General features: G+C 46.0%; 1 protein-coding gene across 1 annotated transcript in view; it reads left to right on the top strand.

The window, feature by feature from the left end:
• Positions 1-14,701, top strand: part of LOC119442869 (zwei Ig domain protein zig-8-like) — a 244,427-nt gene that overhangs the window by 116,568 nt on the left and 113,158 nt on the right. Inside the window, exon 2 of the mRNA XM_037707913.2 lies at positions 9,104-9,366. Coding sequence (XP_037563841.1) covers positions 9,104-9,366 — 263 coding nt within the window. The remainder of the gene's footprint in view (positions 1-9,103; positions 9,367-14,701) is intronic.

Here is a 14,701-nt window from a genome sequence, read left to right as displayed (position 1 = left end):
TTGCTTTTCCCGCTGCTCTTTTCGAAGCCTGCACCCCCACCCTCTTCACGAGTCCATGCTGTGAATTTGAAGTAGCATTATTTTGCTCTTTCGCGTCGAAAAAAGATTGCTTTCGATCTTTGCCGAGCTGGAAAAAAAAAACGCAAGAAAGAAACGAATTCGAGTGGTAATGTCGTTTTCTATATTTTACATGATCTTCTCTGGTCACCGGTGCAACGTCACAAGCGCGACCTATAGTTTTGGATAGAATGGCCTGTCTATAGATTCGCGTTAGTAGTGTTATTACTAAAGTGCAAATCTGCGCAAAACGGCAACGGCACACCTAGATGTATAGGTATATAATCACGTTATCGATTTGCCCTAATTAAAAGCTTTGTTTGTTTGCTGGTGCTTTGTTCCGCGTTTGTGCCGCCTATTTAGTCGTTCACAATGTTAGACAAAAACAGGGGAAGCCAACAAGCCCTTTCCGAATTTAGTTCAAATGTGGCACTTCGTTGGGTCCGTCTTCTGTGTGACAAGCCTTCGCACAGGACGCCCTGTCAGCTTCCTGAGGCTGGATATACTTGACTCATCTTATCCCTCGCTATAGACTTGCTGTAGAAAACAAACTTTCGTGAGCTTGTGAACGCGTACTATGTACTATGCATGGTACTCTGCCACCCCCCCCCCCCTAAAAAAAAAACAAGTCTTTTGAATAAAAAAATGAATAAATAAAACATCTACATGAGCACTGCCGCGCTGACGTGTTAAGTGCATCACGGAGTCGTTAACTACGCCCGAATGTGAGAAAATGTTGTATTGCAGCCAGGATAGAGGCGACAACGAACCAAAGCTAAAACCACAAAGAGATGCAATTAAAGTTTGCTAATTACCTTCTTAGTATTTCTCGTTCCATTTTTTATTATTGAAATGAACATATAAGACAAAAAGTTAGCCGTTCCCTAATGTGACGACTACTTCTTTTCGCATAATAGTAATTGAAATAAGAACATATTGTAGCATAAAAAGAAACATCACAAGCTCGGTAAACCTAGAACGAAGTTGGGTAATATTAATAAATGAAGCCCCCATGATTGCCCCGTACGCACTAGAACATACAGAGAAAAAACGCGAGGACAAACTGTACACTACAGTTAACTAAGTTTAGAAGATCTAGACGAAGCCCCCTTGCGGTGTAATAGAAACATACGTGCAGTTCACGAAAGTGCACAGGTGATTTAATACGCGCACAAATACACAACAGTAAAGAATGATCCTCATCCCACAAAACGTACAAAGGTGAGTACGACGCGCATATCAGACAATAAGCGCGCATAAATATAAAAATGGTGGGAGTGGGTTGCTGCACACATAACTCCACTCTATTAATCGTTCTTTACACTGGAGCAAGTCAGAGAAGACGCGGTTTAGCAAATGTTTCTGTTCGGCTGTTCCGAAGCGCACGTGCAAGAAAAAGCAAAAAAAAAAAAGAAAGTAAGTAAGTGCACCCGCCCACACACGCACGCCGGTATTGCCAAATAATAGCAATGCTTGCGTAAATATTGAATTAAAATTATCTCCTTTATCTCACCATCATTCCGCCTCTGCGGTTCCACAGGATTTCAGTTCTTAACCATTTCATGTTTTGTTGACAAAGAACTGTGAATACTAGAACGCGTGGTTCGACATCGAGCGCTAACATTAGCCTGTGCGCTATTGCGTCATATTAATACTGGGTGGGTGGTGTGCTTAGTTATGTCGTCATGCATTCCGAATTTCAACACTGGTTATATATATATATATATATATATATATATATATAATTAAAGCCAAATCAATTGAATGGAAATTTCGATCAGTGGTTTCTGATCTGGACCCAGTGTTACCAAAACAAAAAAATAATTTTTTTTCAAGGTAAATACTTAAGCCTCGACAATGTAATAATACTTATTTCAGTTCACTGGGTCCAGTTTTCCATTTTCTTTTCCTTGATTTCCTTTTATTTTCTCATTTATTCTAATTCGTCCTGCAGGCCTCGCTGCGCTGTTTGAGTGACAGGGACGGCGTGTTCCTGGCTAATTAATTGAAAGTACGGGGTTCATTATTACGACTGTGGGGAAACTGCACTTCACTGATGAGCACTTTGTTGAATAGATTAATTAGTCTGGAACCAGCATTGCCGTCACTGTTTCCACAGAGAAACTTCACTTTGTGTTCGTCGATGAGGAGTTAATGACTAAACTTCGCTCGGATATTCAGTTAACGATTACAATGTTTAAACACTAAGTTGGCTTTCCGGTTTTGTGACTGGAGCAGTACAACTACAGTCTACATGAGACCCTGTCGGAATGAACCGCTACTTACCAACGAAACAGAAGACGTACTATTGATGCTCAATAGATTTGGCTGGGAACATGGAAGCCACCAGTAAACAAAATTTCGTAGCAGTCAACGGGTGCTTGATGGAACTGAAACATGTAAAATGTGCTTTCCTGTGTGACCGCCAACGCACAAAGGCTTGCAATGCAGGTTGGTATAGGTTGTACAGTGTAATCGAGAAACGTGAAAGTTTGGACGTGTAGATGGTTCTAATCTTCACCGTCTTTTAGCGTCATACACGTTATTTCTTTCTTTATCCTCGTCCCGCGTTCTGAAAAAAAATTAGAAGGAAGTTTTCAAAAGAAATCAAGGAACGAGTGCACAACAAAGCCACGTTGACAGAACGTGGTCGTCATTTGAGTGAGATTTTTCGTTTGTTCTGTCAACAAGTAAGAATGAATATCGCAGAATATTTTCACTCCTGATATGAGTGTTCTATCACTCAGCTAAAGCAACAGAAAAATGCATAGCAGAAATTGTCAGCGGCAGTTACTGAGTCAAGCAAGAAAATATATATACTATATAGAAGCAGCGTAGCCTAATTATCTTCCCTGGCGTCCGTGCGCCAGAAACTATTTTTGTCCCTGAAAACAAACGCGCAGACAATAGCTATAGCGTGCGCACAAACATACATACATTGTTTAGAAAAAGGTCCATTCCTTTTATTCCTCTGGAAGAGCCCGCATCATCGTTCTCTCGGGAGACGTGCATCAATTATGTAGGCTCTTTTCGTCCGTAGCAAGCGACAGCGATGTGGACAGCTCACATCTTAAAGAGCCGAAGTTTAAACGTTAGCGAGAGAGAAAAAGAAAATGCCGCGGAAACGAGAAGATCGCGAGTCATCGGAAGGTAATCATTTTCCACGGCCGTCTCCTCCACGCCACGGACAGTTCTCGTCGGGCAAACCAACCGCGCACCTCGATTGCCCCCGGTGCGCACGCCGAGAGTCGTGCCGACAACAGCGCACTGTTTGCCCACTCCTTGAGCTGGAACGTGCTGACGGCTTTCCCGCACGCCACGTCGTCTCTTCCCGGGCCGCGGCTGCCAAGACCACCCCGGCACGCCGGATCACCGAGAGGCCAGTTGCCCTGCCCGCTACAGCGTTCGTGCAATGCCAGTGTTTTGTTCCTCTTGCGTTTCGCGACGTGTTCATCTTCATCGCTCCGGCCACGCCGCTGTTTGTCTTCGGCTCTTCCGCTCTTGCTCTCTCCCCTCCCGCTCTTCCTATCGCGATTTCTTCTCCGTCCGCTCTATTGTCTTCCTTCCTTCATTTACCTTTTTTTTTTCTTTATTTGCGCTGGTGATGTTTCCTGCGGCGTGTTCGGCGTCTCTGGCGGTGTCTCACCATTATTTTCTTTCTTTTTTTACCGCCTTCCTTTCTTGAATTTTTTTCTTCGGCTGTGTTTTTCAGAGAGAACAGTGTGTATACCGAATACTCCTTTCGGCGTCTTTCCTGTCACACCACATTTTGTCTTACTTTTGAGCCCGCGGTGTTTGAAGTCATGGCACTTCCAAAGTTCTCGCCCTACCCCTCGTCTATTGACTTCCGTGGAAGTTTCTTCGGAGAGTTCGATATACGTTGTTGCTTGCAAGTGTTCTGATAACGCTTCTTTCGTTGCTGTTTTTTTTTCGACCTGTTTTAGCGGCTATGCACATCGAGTACCTCTACACACGCGATAGCTCTATGTGCGTAGGTGGTGTCTTCTCCACCACCTACGCACCTACGCTCAAATGCATATGAGTAGCTATATCGTGCTAGCTCTTAGAAGGTGTCATATCACAGCGAACGACCGAAAAGGCTAACGTTAGCTAGCTGAACGTTTGTATAGTTCAACATCACAAAATGGTAGAAGTACTTCCAACTAACGGATTTATATTTATTGGTTTGTTGCCACAGATATCAAATTGATGCTCGCGTAGGTTGGGCAATATTATCGGTAGTATGTGGCTTAATACTAAACTTAGATCTTAGGGACAACATTTTTAAAGATTGTGTCGGGCTGATCCGCAAAGCGTAAATGGAAATGTTTTGCAGTGATCGAAATGAGGGATATGAAGTGCAGTGCAACGGAACAGCTTTGTCGGCTGCAGGTCCTGCTGAACTCTGTCAACTTCTATTTCCCATTGAACTATGAAATTATATAAGCACAGCATCTTTGCAACATTTTTTGTTCAAACCTCTTTTCTCAAGATTTTCCTGTAATACGGCGCCGTTAAGGTGCCTTGCAATGCGCAAGCTTGATTATTCTCCCGGTAGATGGCACTGTATACTTTTAGTCTGGCAAAATGATGGAGCATGCTTTATTAGAATGCGAAGATATCTGTCCAGTGGTCGATTTAGGCTCCTCCGGCCTCCTTGAAGCTCTTGGGTTCAACGAGAGCAAGGGGAAGTAAACATGTCCGCAATGGAGATCAGTAAAAGGCGATTGGAAGTTTGGTGGAAGAACAGCAAGGAGACGACAAACAACTGAGGCGTACAAAAACAATGGTCCCAACAGGGGTTCATAAAGTTTGGTGATGAGAAGTCATCGCGGTATTATTCTCTAAAGATAGTTAGGACATTGGACAAAACAATAACACGAGCTTGGTGGCGCAATCCACCACCTCGTTCCAAATGGGACGCTGATGGCATCCATCCATCCATCCTGGCAGTATTAGACTGATAATTGGACAGTTTTTGTGAAGGAACCGAACTTGTAAACTGATAGTTAAAAAGTCAACTCATGAACCAAACTAGTTGGCTTTATCCTACAAGAAATCGTGAAATTGTGCACCGCATACAACGCGTATTTGTTATGCTTGCGAGAGGCATTAACTCTTTGAAAGGTGTGCTTGCGAGTGCACGACCGGGGCAAAGTCACAGAAACAACTCGTCCTTCACTTCTCCCAAGTGTATTCCGCTTCCTTTTCTTGAGCAAACGTGTCACCACAATATGTTACCTAAGAGAATAGAACCAATTAATCGCATAAATTCGGAGATTTAATTTCATCAACAGTGGCCAAACAAGCAAAGCCTCAGTCCGTAGCCAACTTCTTCTCAAGAGGATTTGTCTTCGTCAGAGGTGACTCTTCCGGCGATGAGGTTTAGCTTTTCCGAAAAAAAAAAGGGGGGGGGGGGGGCAGTAAGCACGACGTATCGCCTCCACCGACTATAGAAGGCTATAACAGTAGATCACGTTTGCTGCACCAAATTTGCGCTTTTAAAAAAGGAGAAAGCGAGAACAGAAACTCCACGCACATCTTGGCTGCCAGCTTAAGACTAAAGGACATACCACCCTATATACTACCCAATGGCACCCTATAGTACTAACCCATTGTTTTATATCACTGCTGGACACTGCATTTATGCGTCTGACTATGACTGAGCCGGTGTGGATTCAATGACTTCATGCCTACACCTACACCAAGAACACGCGCTACCTAATACCATTTCTGAGATTGTTAATCAGCGAGAGGAAGCAAAAAAAAAAAAAAAAAACGGGCAAGTTTGCACTTGGTCGTCCAAAGCTTAGGCACAGCGAAAGTGTTAATCCTCAAGTCTTACTGGCTGCTACTGCAAGGTCTTAACTTGGTTTAACTTAACTACTCATATAGGAAACGTATTCTCGAGCGATCATTTTCATAGGTACCTTCCTTTTCGCGACATTTCGCGTGACTAGCGCTAGACGCGTCGGCGCCTACGAGTGACAGCGTTCCTGGCATGTCACAAACGCAGGCAGGCAGGCAGGGAGGCAGGAGCCGTGTCTGTATCGGGCGAAGCGAGCGCGCACCTGCGCCGGTGGTTACTAGGCAACGCGAGGTGACGTCAACGCTACAGCTTCGGCGCATGCGCGGCTAGGTAGGCAACGCGGGCGGCATCGGCAGCAGCTCTGCGCGTTGCCTTATTGGTGCTGCTACAATTTCTTTCTCTCTATGTCTCGCTCTCATTTTCTCTTTCCCTCTCCAGAGTGTTGCGCGCGCCACGCTCGTTGCGCGCGCCACGCGCATGCTCTCCTTCCCTCTCCTTAACGTCCAATGTCAAGGCAACATGTGCACGGCACGGAGAGGAGGCGAGGCACACACTGCTCCGCGTGGTGGTTCGCTGAGCCGTGCTCCCTCAAGGGCTGCAGAAGATAGCGCCAACCTTTCCCTTTCCCTCAAGAACCACTTACCACCACCGTGGTGGTTGCTATATGCAACGCAGTGAAGTCATAGCTCGGCGAGGTTGAACAGGCTGAACAGACTGCGATCACCGTTGCGCTGACCAATGACAATATTTCTCACATCTACAGCGACTTCATAGCCGCTATTAGAGCTTTTCAAAAGGGCATGGTCTGCGCACAGGCTCTAAGAATTGTCACAAAGAAAGAGATTAAGCACCACGTCATATATTGGTTCCCGGCACACTTAGGGCCAAAGATCGGCGACGTCCCCAACCTTAACGAGGCGGCACACGAGGCTGCGCGCACGCTTACAGACCACGCGGCTTCACCCGACCGCTCGGAGAACAAGGACGCCCCCACTACATACAATGAAATCACTAAACACTACTACCTACAACGTAGACAGTTTAGCACGCCACACCACATGCTCACTCGAGCTCAAGCGGTTACTCTCAGAATGCTACAAACAGACACATACCCCACGCAAAACAGACTACACCACTACATGTCTGAGCTCTACGGCAAGTCTTATTGCACCAATTGTAATACATCCCTTAACGTCTATCATTTACTCTGGCCGTACTCGCAAGCTCACATAAACTCCGAACCGGACAAGCGCAAGTTTGAAGAAGCAATCCGGAGCGAAGAACTCGCTCCCCAACTGTGGGCCGTCCAGCGTGTCCACGACGCCGCCAGGAAGCTCAACCTCCCGGTTCCGTCGTGGGAGACGCTCGCTCCATGAGAGCCCCAAAGCTCTCGTGGCCTGCAGGACCTTTAATAAAGTTGATTTCCTTCCTTCCTTTTGTGACAGCAGGCGCCACTTTTTACGGTTAGCTAGAACAGCTTCGCTGTTAATAACTTCAACTACACCACATTTCGACAGTCGCACGGCAGCATTCCCACTTCTATGGAAATTTTACCATAACTACAATCTAGGGCGATCTTGCACCATGCAATTACATGATGATTACCACTATGAAGACAACAAAGTTCCGCAAGCGCGTTGAACCGATACCGATTCCAGCAAATGAGGCGACTGTACCTACAGGAGACGCTGCGTGATCTACACGGACGCAGCGGTTAACCCTTGGTGGAAGAGGAGAAATAGCTTTCTTAAATTAATCCGACGCATCCTGAGCTTGAAGCATACCCACAATTATGCAGACGGATTCATTACATTTGATTTTTTAATTTTCTGTTTAGTCCAATTTATGGGATAAACCTTCCTATTAGCCTTGCTTTCTCTTCATCTTATTCTCCTTCCGGAGTAACACTTTGACATGTGCGATTCCTCAGTGCTTTTGTAAGCTAACTTATTGCTTTGTAGAATGTACCTTTCCCATCTGCAAGCGACTCATGTAAGAAGCTTATCATGCTTTAATTAGTTTTTTTTATCTCTCTCTCTGTTTTCTCTTTTCCCGCACTGCCAGAGCAATAATTCCGCAAGTGAATATTTCATAGTACTCTTCGTAATCTGCTTAGTCTTTAGTATGATCCTTGCTGTTCGCATGAACTTTTCAAATTCATACTGTTCTATTTATGTACCACCTCATGCCATGACCGCCAAAAGGTAGCCGGCAGTATCTGACAAATAAATGTGAGTTGACGGCTATACACAATGCATTAGAAGCACTCAAGTCTCCTAACGTCAACAAAGCCATCGCTATATAATGACAGCCTCAACGTAGTTAGTTAACGTAAACAAGTGACAAACGCTCTGTACGTTTGTGAGCAGACTCACAGGCTTAACAAGCCTTCACGTGTTAACATCACTGTCCAGTGGGGGCAGGCCACATGGTCATGAACTAAAAAAATTATCTCGCGGACCGCTTTCCTCACACTCCTTCTCTTTCACTTTCCTCTGACCCCTGGCCCGTCCTTATCTGTCCTCCGGCCGGATACGTGTGTCCACATCCCTCCGCGTGTCTACTCTCTTCCCCACAATCGTTCTCGGGTAGAGGAAGTCTCTCTTTCCAGAAACATTGCGCTGGGGTGGCCCTTAAACCAGTCACCGCTTACGCCTGGGGTCAACCATATGAATACAATCTCCGGTGACCGAAGTGCTGCGTTCCTGCCCCTGTATAGCGGATGCCTATAATCTAGTTGGGGCTTTCCCTGGGGACAAATACGCTTGCAGAAAACGCACTTAGGGTCTGAATTAAGAATTGACCTAACGACGACTATCAGCGATCGCTTATGAACAATAAATTTTTATTTGTACATTTATACATACTGCAGCCTCAATGAGGCTATTACGGGAGTGGGATGAACAAACATATGAACATTCATGAACATGAACAGTCTTCCAAGAATAAGTATAAGAAATTAATAAGTCCCTGTTGCAGTAACTGTGTAAAACGGGCCACCGTGGTTAGATCTAATTTCATTCTCACATTATGCCACCTGGCAACACACGCGAATAAAAAAAAAATAGAAACAGAGAGAGAGACTGCGTGCTTTGGCTTCAAACAAAAAAATTATTTTTTTCACGTATGTGCCAACCTTAAGGTTCTCTAGACGTTGTTGTTGGCGGCGACAATATGCCCTTCAAAGCTCGGAGTGATACATTTTCTTTTTTCTATTTTTTTCTATGTCTGCTGCAGGTCCTGCGCCGAGCCGTAGGCCGCATGTCGATGCCCCAACGTCGTCTCCCGAAGACTCCAGGAACACGGGTTTGAAGGTAGCGTCGCGCCGCGTTCGTTCGGCCGAGGCATCGCTTGTGTCAGCGCCGGAGATCTTGAACCCCAAGCTGTTCCCGGACATTGAGCAGCCGGCGTTCGACAACAGTACGCCACGCAACGTCACCACGCAACAAATGCAGACCGTGTATCTGCACTGCATAGTCAACAATCTCGGTGAAAGGACGGTGAGTGGCCTACTCATAAAGACGAGTCAAGAAATTTTTAACTATTGTCACTGTGAAGCTCCTGGTAAGGTTTCTGCCATTTCGTAGGCTCATGCGGCAATTGTGCCAAGTTTTTGGAGTTTACGAATTATTTCGAAAGCTTCGGGACACGGATAAACCAACTGGTGGTGCAAAGCCGATAAAGATTTGACGACATAATGCCTGTTACATTATCGGTACGCACACAAATCACGTGTGAGCAAGTCCTCAAACGGGAGCCAAGGTACGGAAAACGTATAGAATTTGGGCCTTCGCAGAGGTCTGTCACACGAGAGTGCCCGTGCTCCAACAGGTGAGTTCTGCGTTTTACGGATTGCCGCGTTGTATGAGACAGGGAGCAAGCAAAGAGGGTCGGGAATATGTCAAACACTAGGCCGACAAATCCCTCTATGTTCACTGATCATAAGATCATGCAGAAGGCCCATTTCGGCTAAATCCTCGAAACGAGAGCACGCAATGGCGGGATTGCGAAGCGTACTGTCGCAGCTGGCGTGATTGCACAACCTAGACGGCCGGGAGACCTCCTACTTGTCCACTGGAAAACGCTTCGGGCCGAAGCTCACGACAGAGCACGCACCGGGTTACTGACACGTGGCGTTCATACTAAGGGAAAGCATTGAACGAACAGTAGCTTTGCTTCAGGCCTTAGGAATCCTTCGCTCGAAATCCTCTCAAACTGCGTTCACAGTCTATTTTTCCCCTATTAACCACGAAGGTTTTTACTCAGAACCAACGACAATGCAGTCGCACTACGCGGCTCTACGCCCATGTGTCTGGGACCATTTCTTTATTGTATATTAAATGTAAAAAAAATGACAGAAATACGCCTCTTTAGGGACGACTAGCTCGCAAATCTATACAGGTATTTCTAAGAAGAGCTGTCTGTGGGTGACTGTACCCTGTGTGCAGATTAGGTTAGAACCTAACCTAACCTAAGCATGTGCGTGGGTAGAAGAAGATGACGAGCGACAAAGGGCGTGTTCTGGCCAGTGCACGTGGTTTCATGAAGTTATTCAGAAATATAATTGACGTAAGTGTGGAAACAATGAAACGTTCAAACAACGACAACAACAACGGTGACAAAAAGCCATTTTCTAACCTTTGCCCGTTGACAGGCAGTGTGTCTAAGTTTTTACATAAGGCATACGTCACAAACAAAGCATGTGCAAATTCTAATAACCGATTCTTCAAATGCAATACCCTAAGTCTAACTTTTGATCAGCCGAATATCTGCAAAACTAAGAAAGTAATATTAAGTAATAAAAAAAAGATTCGGCAATTTGCCCGCACTAAGTGACATGCATATGTTCTGTTCATTTTGTGCTTTTTCATTATCTCATTTAACTGCATTGCACTTTTTCATATTTACGTTAATAAATTCACCACCAAAGATGACACAGGGATCCCTTTTTCTGTTTATATAAATAGTCGCACTATCACACCAGTCATGCAACAAGTCCCTCTATCAGCGTGCCCTTTGCAAGGCTACGCCGGCTTGAGGAACATTCACTGTCTTCATGCTCTTTCAATCTAAAAGTACAAGAAAGTCTAGATATTTGTCTATTTTGTGTGTGAAACATACTGTGAGCAGACCCGACGTGCCTCATTTGACATTCCAAGCATCAGACTCACGTGTGAGTCTTGTGACTTCTTTCTCTTTCCTATACAGCCGTGGCGCAGCAGTTTTAGCAGACGGCTCACAAGCTGAAACAAGATACGTTATTTGTCGATTGAAATCAGCCTACATTATTCGCTCGTCCCAAACACCAAAAATTGGTCATTTAGACGTCCATAGCGAAGTCCATAGTGCCCCGGTTCCTTCTTGCTTGAGTGAAGCTAATTCTTCGCCTTCCAATCTGTGGGGCACCATGAATTTTTCGTAGTGCCTCGTTGTTACGACGATAAATAATTACACAATGCTAAAAATTGTGAAGTAGTAGTTTAACTCTTTATAGGGCGAACTTGTGTCCAGAAAGATAAGAAACATTCAAATTATGACAGCGGCAAGCGCATTCGTCCATCGTCGAATCTAAAGATAACGGACACACACGCACACGCACGCGCGCAACCACACACACACGCACGCACACACACACCCGCGCGCACGCGCACACGCACGCACACACGCACACGCACACAACACACACACAGTGGCACGATGGCGGCCAGCCGCAAATACAGCGTACAAGAACCGAATACGTCTCGCGAGAAGTCGCGTATTGTGGTGCAGTCTGCGAACGTGCCTTCAGGGATGAAGCTAAAATTACCACCCACACGCACGACGCTGGTCTAAAGGAAGCACATCCCATCAAGAATGATGTGAAAGCGCTTTATCGTAACGATGCCAGAGGCGCAAATATAAATCCATAAATGTCATTACTGTGTACCACCACAAATCACTTAATCGAACAGGCAAGCTTCTTCTTTTTTCTGGGGTTTTACGTGCCAAAACCAGTTCTGATTATGAAGCACGCCGTAGTGGAGGGCTCCGCATTAATTTTGACCGCCTGGGGTTAACGTGCACTACAACGCACGCACACGGGTGTTTTTGCATTTCGGCTCCATCGAAATACGGCCGCCGCGGACGGGATAAGAGGCAAGCACGTAAGACATATATGTCTGGATGTGTATTGGAAGGGGTGCTGATGCGCCTATTTCGTGCCGTGTCCTGGAAGTGTTGCAACTGTGGCTGAGTGCCGTTCATTGCGGTCGCAACTTAGGCGGCCGCACGGAGCACAATTCAACGGGATAGGTAGGCAGGTAGTAAACTTTATTGACGTCCTGGGATAAAAAAAAATTAAAAAAAAATTTAAAAAAACGCTGAGCGTTGTGTTTTGAACACGAGATCACAGTGCGTCAAGAATGCACCAGAAATACGCCCTGCGCGAATTCCACTTCCATGCTCGATAAAGACTGGACGACGTGTTCGCGTGTCTTTGATGAGTAGCGAAAGTAAGAGGAAAGCGATGTTGTTTCCCGCGGATGTCTGATAATACATACAGGTTTTAAATATGCATTTTGCTTGCCACGCACCGCTCAATTTACAGCAAAGTCAAATATCATATATGTGGCCTTCATGCATACGTCTGGCCTGTACTTTTCCATACATACGTTTAAGACTAGTCTGGCTCATTAGCATCAAGTACAGAAGTAACAGTAGCGATAAAAACACTAAGTAAACCTCACACAATAAATCCAACGCAATAGGCATACATGTATGGTCCCGTTATTTTATCATACTTGTGCGAAATAAGAATGTTTACATGAAGTAAAGTTGTGTTATCTACGCAAAGGCATCAGCAACTAGCTATAGGAGCAAGCTAAAAGAAAGAGACATACAACTGCATGGTCACTCGTGTCAAAACACATTCTGGCGTGAAGCCTTAAACAATGAAATTTGTTCGAAGTATTTTAACCTGCAACACTTCAGTTATTTTTTACAGCTGAAGTGAACTTTCTTGCTCCGCGCTTCGTTCACTTAAGCTGACACGCTAATCAGATATCTCACGTCTACGGCCGGTCTGCTCTTAATAACGAAAGCGGGGGAGCTAGGCCCGCTATGCCTACCGCCATTTATTACGCAGTTTTATAACGCGCTCGACGTTGAGTTGGCAAGCGCTTAAAAAGTTTTTTGAAAATTTAACGACCCGGGCAGGTGCGTGCTTACGCCAGGATAGCGAATTTAGTTCGCCGCCTTCGAAAAACAAAATACAAAGGCGAGAGAAAATGGCTGGCGTCATTTGCATGTAAGCAAACCCCCTTGTTTCCTTCCCGCGCGTGCACCTCAATACCGCTCGTCTTCCTAAATTATTTTAAGCCCCCTTTTGCCGAAAGAGTTTCCCTTTTCAACGCAATTTCTCACAACGCTTACATTCTGCCGTCGCACGGCGGCCATATTTCTCGCTTCGTGCTTTCCAAGGGCTTCGTCCGTGAGCTATACCCACTCGCGTAGCTGGCCTAACGTTTACATTTTTTCTTCGTAGCTCGGTGCTCAGCTCTACTCCTCTTCTTGTCGTCGTTTTAGCCAGTGCATCCAGCGCTCAGCCAGAATGGCCGGGAACCCCCGGGTGAAAGCGTGCACACACACTTTTTTAATGGACCATTCTTGTGCGAGCCCTTATCCTTCCTCCTTTCTTCAAGACTTCTGCAGTGAAGGCATTCACTTCTCTCGCACGGGACAAACAATAAGAAAATTTGGGCATGAAGGAGACGCGGAGAGATAGAAGATGACTGTGAACGCGGAAAAGGAGTCCGCGAAATAACGCTGGAAGAGCCATTATGCTCGCAGCATCTACTGCACTAGTTCTATACGCTATAGCATGCCCTGCAGTGCCACCGACCTAGACGGCTCGCGGCTCGGTACTTTTGCGACCCGATGCTTCTCCCCGGAGGAGAAAAAGACGACATAGGGGACGTAGCTAGCCTCCTCGCGTCTTGCGACTCACGCTGCGCACGTTCTACCACTCGTAATCTCTCTATTTGCCTTACCTTTCGTTCGGCTGTCATATGGTGCCGAACAAAGCGCTGCGTCACGTGCAGATGACCGAAGCGGCCACTCAGGAAGGGGATATCATGTTACCGAAAGCAAGCCCGATGGCTGGTCCTGGCGAAGCGCAAGCAGCGACACACTCTGGCTGCCCTCTAGACTACGCCTTTCCAGAATCCGTGCAGTGCATTTGAAGTTGTATATGACAGTAGTGGACGAAGTCACATGCTATGTTTCCACCTATATTAAGTGGATGGTAAGTGAAAGCCGTCGTCACTGTCTTCAAGCGGAGTATGGGTTTCGCTCTATGTGGCAACACTGTGACGTAAGGAGAAAAATGGGTAGAAGACACACAACTACTGCCACAACCACATAAACAGGCGTTTCCGACACACTCACTGCTTGGGGTTCATTTCACAATGCTCTAATATCGCGCTAACACCACGACTCAAAAGTGTGCGCCGTGTGCTTGGCAGAAACGACAACGTGGAAGACAATTCAGCTAAGACGACTGGATGAAAGTTGCCAGGCATGAATGGCCTGTCCTTGTCGAAGCTCCAATGTCGATGCTAACCCCACCCCCAAAACGTCTCGGAAATGCTTTCTGTGTGTCACCATGTTCTTTCACTAACTGATACTTCGCTAGTTCCACTATCATCAACGTTTTGTTAATGTCGGCGTCGATTCTGTGACGGGCTGGACACAAGTGCGAAATGACCGTAAGAGCAGCTTTCCGGAGTTGTCACGCGGTTACATGATTCTAGTGACTCCCATCATAGTGCACAGATTTAGCCAGGCCCAGTGCAGTCT

This window comes from Dermacentor silvarum, chromosome 2, assembly GCF_013339745.2.
Source record: "Dermacentor silvarum isolate Dsil-2018 chromosome 2, BIME_Dsil_1.4, whole genome shotgun sequence".
NCBI lineage: Eukaryota > Metazoa > Arthropoda > Arachnida > Ixodida > Ixodidae > Dermacentor > Dermacentor silvarum.
This window is presented reverse-complemented; position numbering and strand designations above follow the sequence as displayed.